Here is a 3,750-nt window from a genome sequence, read left to right as displayed (position 1 = left end):
GTGAAAGTCACTAAAAATTTGTGGCAAAAACCTAAAGGAACTAAAACTTAATCAAAACACAAAAATCTAAAAGTTTTGACTCTAGGGACGAAAAATGTCAAGTTCACCAAAGATTTGTGGCAAAAAACCAAAAGGCCAAAAAATTAGTGTTGCTAAGGCCCTTTAGATTTAATATATATATATATATATATATATATATATATATATATATATATATATATATATATATATATATATATAATTTGGCCACTACACGGAAAAATAAAAAAGACAAACCAAAGGGACCATTTTGCAATTTTCATTGGAAAAAAACATCTAATAAAAGCACATTGCTATTTGGTATAACTTTATGAACGGTTTATTAGGAGGAAAGCAATATAAAAGGAAAAACATGAATTTGTCTCTTGTCAAATTCAGTACATGAATCAATGCAGTATTTACAAATGAACATTTGATTATATATTTATAATCAGATGGTAATCAAATAGTTTAAAGTTAAATAAAAAACTTCAATAACACAAATCATGTCAACATCTCAATTGCTTCTCAAGCATCGGTCCTCTTCAAATTAGTCGGTGTAGCAAGAATACGTTTCAATGCCTGGATTTCCAATGGGCTATTCTTCTTCTGCAAAACACAAAATTCAAAAACTAGTCAGATTTCAGCTAGACACAGTCTCATCTAACAGACGAAACAACCCTACTTTTACCTTTGAGCAAGTGCCACGGCGCAAGTTACAAACGGGATAATCATGAGGGCAGCAACTGTAATTATCATCACAACAAGAAGCACCTTCCAAGGGGCAGCATCCCCACGCAAAGCAAGCGCCATGGTAGTTATAGACACAGCAACACGTGGTGCTTTGAGGGCAAGTGGCGTATTGATCGCAAATGATTTCAGGTTTGACCGGTGATGGTGGTGATGGACCAGGGTTAGGTGGGTTTTGACCGTTTTTAATCGGGTAAGATGCTTCCATTGCTATTCCACATTTACCAACTTTTTCTTTTATATTTCTTTCCATTCTTACGTAACCTTCTTCGCCCCAATCTGCAGCCCATGAGTTTCTCACTAACCAGTAGTCCTTTCCATCTTCAGTTCCGTATCCCACCACAACCACAGCGTGGTCCAAATCGGTCCCACATTGACCGGTGAAGACACCCTGACAAAATTCAAGTTTGTCAGGTTTTATATTTAATAAAGAAAGAACGACTTTAAAACAAAAAGCATTTCAACCCTTAAACATTAACTAGACAAAAGGGTCCCTAATCTTCAAATATAATAATATAATGTGATTAATTTACACCCACCCCACAACCTTTGGGCCTCAACCAACAAGATTCCATGGAGACACAAAAATATTAACAATTAAAAGATTCAAATTTGTGCATTATATAATCAATTAGCTAGAATATTCATGTTATGCTTTATATCCATTGTTCATAAGGATCAAGGATTAGGACATTGTTTTGCAAACTTGTTTAACTAAATTCAAAGATTATGATTAAAGAATAAAAGGATTACCGAAGTGTAGAACTGGAAATCCCTGCCACTAGCTTCAATAGCAACAGTTATAGGCTGGTTTGCAGCAGCCTTTAGCAATGCTGACTCATCGTTCACAGGAACATCTTCAAAACTATCAATAGAAACAACCTTTGAATTTTTCTGCACAACAAGAAACACAATACATATAATCAGTAATTTATTACGATTCAAGTATTGAAGTATTGAAAACAAGGAGATATGATACGAACCCTGGAACTGTCGCATCTTCCATCTTTGCCGGTGTAGGGGTAGTCTGTGTCAGTGTCTATTCCACCATTCTTGATGATGAATTTAAAAGCATAATCCATATCACCACCATTGCATCCTTCGTTGTACGATGTATCACAATCCACCAGTTCTTGCTCTGATAATGTGATCAGCTTACCAGTCGTGATCTGGTTTATCCCTTCTACTGATCCGATTGTTGAGAACGCCCAGCAACTCCCTATAATTCAACAGACAGGATCCATCATAGTATTAATTAACGGAATTCATGTTTTTATAGTTTTTAGTTTACTTTTTATATCAAAGAGATGAAGATTTATAAAAATTTATAAATAAATAAAGAAGGATATTGAATTATCATTCGCAAATCCTTATAGAAGACAAAACATCTTCGATCATAGTCACGGACCCACTTTTCCAGTTCTGGATACGTGACCAATCAAAATCATGCTGAAGTATAGTATTAATTAGTTCCAATTTCACTTTGTATTTTGTTTTTATGAACTAAAAAATTATAAATACTCATCGTTAACTGATTATAAAGCAAATGCTTAAAAGGGTGGGAAAAAGTAAAATAAAGCTCAAAACTAATTTTATAAAATAACTCACCGCAGCTTCCTTGATCTTTGACGGCAGCGACGGCACCTTTGGTCCTCCAGTCAACGAAATCAGGGAGGGCATCGCCGGAACGGGGAGAATAACGATCACTCTTCACGTTGTTCGACTTCCGCCTAGAACCGATCGTCTTAGCGCCGGTGTAGCCTAACCGAAACTCTTCCGTGGTCAGATCTGCGAACTTGTTGAGTCCAAGCTTGTAGGAATGATCGCCGGAGTTGTGCTGTTCTATGTACCTAAGGTTGTCTTTGAAGATCTGAAACCTCTGCTCTTTCTCTCCAAGGGCATTGTAAAATTTGCGATGCTTTACGAGCCAGGACTCGTACATAGCGTTGACTTCATCATCGGTGCGCCAGCTCGAGGAGGATGCATCGGTAGTGGTCATGTGGGTGGCGTCGTAGCCTATGATCGACATGTCCATAGCTGATGAGACGACGAAGAGAGCAAAAAGCAAGAAAATCGCCATTGGAAGGAGCTTCATTGTCGGAGCTTGTGTTGAAAAGAGAGAAGAGGAGAACGATGGAGTGGAAAGGTGAGGGTAGGGAATGAATTTATAATGGGAGAGACCTGGGCAACGTGTCATGGGAATATATTTAGATAACCTTTAGAATTAGATAACCTGATTAAGTACTACTTTCCATATAAAAAATAAAATTACTTTCCTTGTTAAATCGAATTATTCTCTATAGAGGATACGACAAAAATAAAAATAAACAAATGACTTTGTAAAGGGTCTGCTGATGATGTCAATTGCATCCCGTTCAATATATATTTTGTTCTCACCCTTGTGGCGATTTTCAAACAGGAAAATAAATTTTCATGTCTGTAAGTCATCATAGAACAATGTCCGCATCAAAAATGGTATCTGAATAATAATAAAAATGGGTTCGTAGGTTCTTCTTCTTGATTTCATTTGGGAAAACATGTTTGTAGGAAAGGGTGGTTGGCGGTGGATTCCGAGTGGTATTTGGGGTAGGTGGTAGTATCCTATGGTAGAGGTGGGGTGGTGACCAGAGGGGAGAAAGCAAACGATAGAGAGATAAAGAGAATGAATGAGGGGGAATATGTATGCGTAAATAAGAACCAATCTTGCAAAAGCAAACTTTGTTTGGACCTTAGTCAAGGAACAATGTAAACCATATGGATCATTTTTGCAGTTTTCTTATCTTTATACAAAAAAGACGTAAACCAAAGAAATCAATGAATTAAGCAACAAATTATGATATTAGATCCTAAATATCCACATCTCCTTTCTTTCTATGTAATACCTAGATTTCATGTATGATTTTCATATTTCAGTTGTGAGAATTCTTATGGCCACGATGTGGTTAAGGGATCACCACGACTTGGCAGAATGTCAGGATCGTG

At 36.7% G+C, this 3,750-nt stretch overlaps 1 protein-coding gene across 1 annotated transcript; it reads right to left on the bottom strand.

The window, feature by feature from the left end:
* Positions 1 to 335: 335 nt before the first annotated feature.
* Positions 336 to 2,913, bottom strand: LOC145079210 (low-temperature-induced cysteine proteinase-like). The gene is made up of 5 exons (XM_079023099.1): positions 2,377 to 2,913; positions 1,752 to 1,987; positions 1,522 to 1,662; positions 710 to 1,159; positions 336 to 627 (listed from the first exon to the last, which is right to left on the bottom strand). Exons 1-5 carry the CDS (start codon positions 2,861 to 2,863, stop codon positions 547 to 549), a joined length of 1,395 nt encoding a protein of 464 aa, XP_078879225.1. The 5' UTR covers positions 2,864 to 2,913; the 3' UTR covers positions 336 to 546.
* Between the last annotated feature and the right edge of the window lie 837 nt (positions 2,914 to 3,750).

Source organism: Lactuca serriola, chromosome 1 (assembly GCF_051521515.1).
Source record: "Lactuca serriola cultivar US96UC23 chromosome 1, Lser_US96UC23_V15, whole genome shotgun sequence".
NCBI classification, from domain to species: Eukaryota; Viridiplantae; Streptophyta; class Magnoliopsida; order Asterales; family Asteraceae; genus Lactuca; species Lactuca serriola.
The sequence above is the reverse complement of the archived record's forward strand: the minus strand, read 5'-3'. Positions and strand labels throughout refer to the sequence as shown.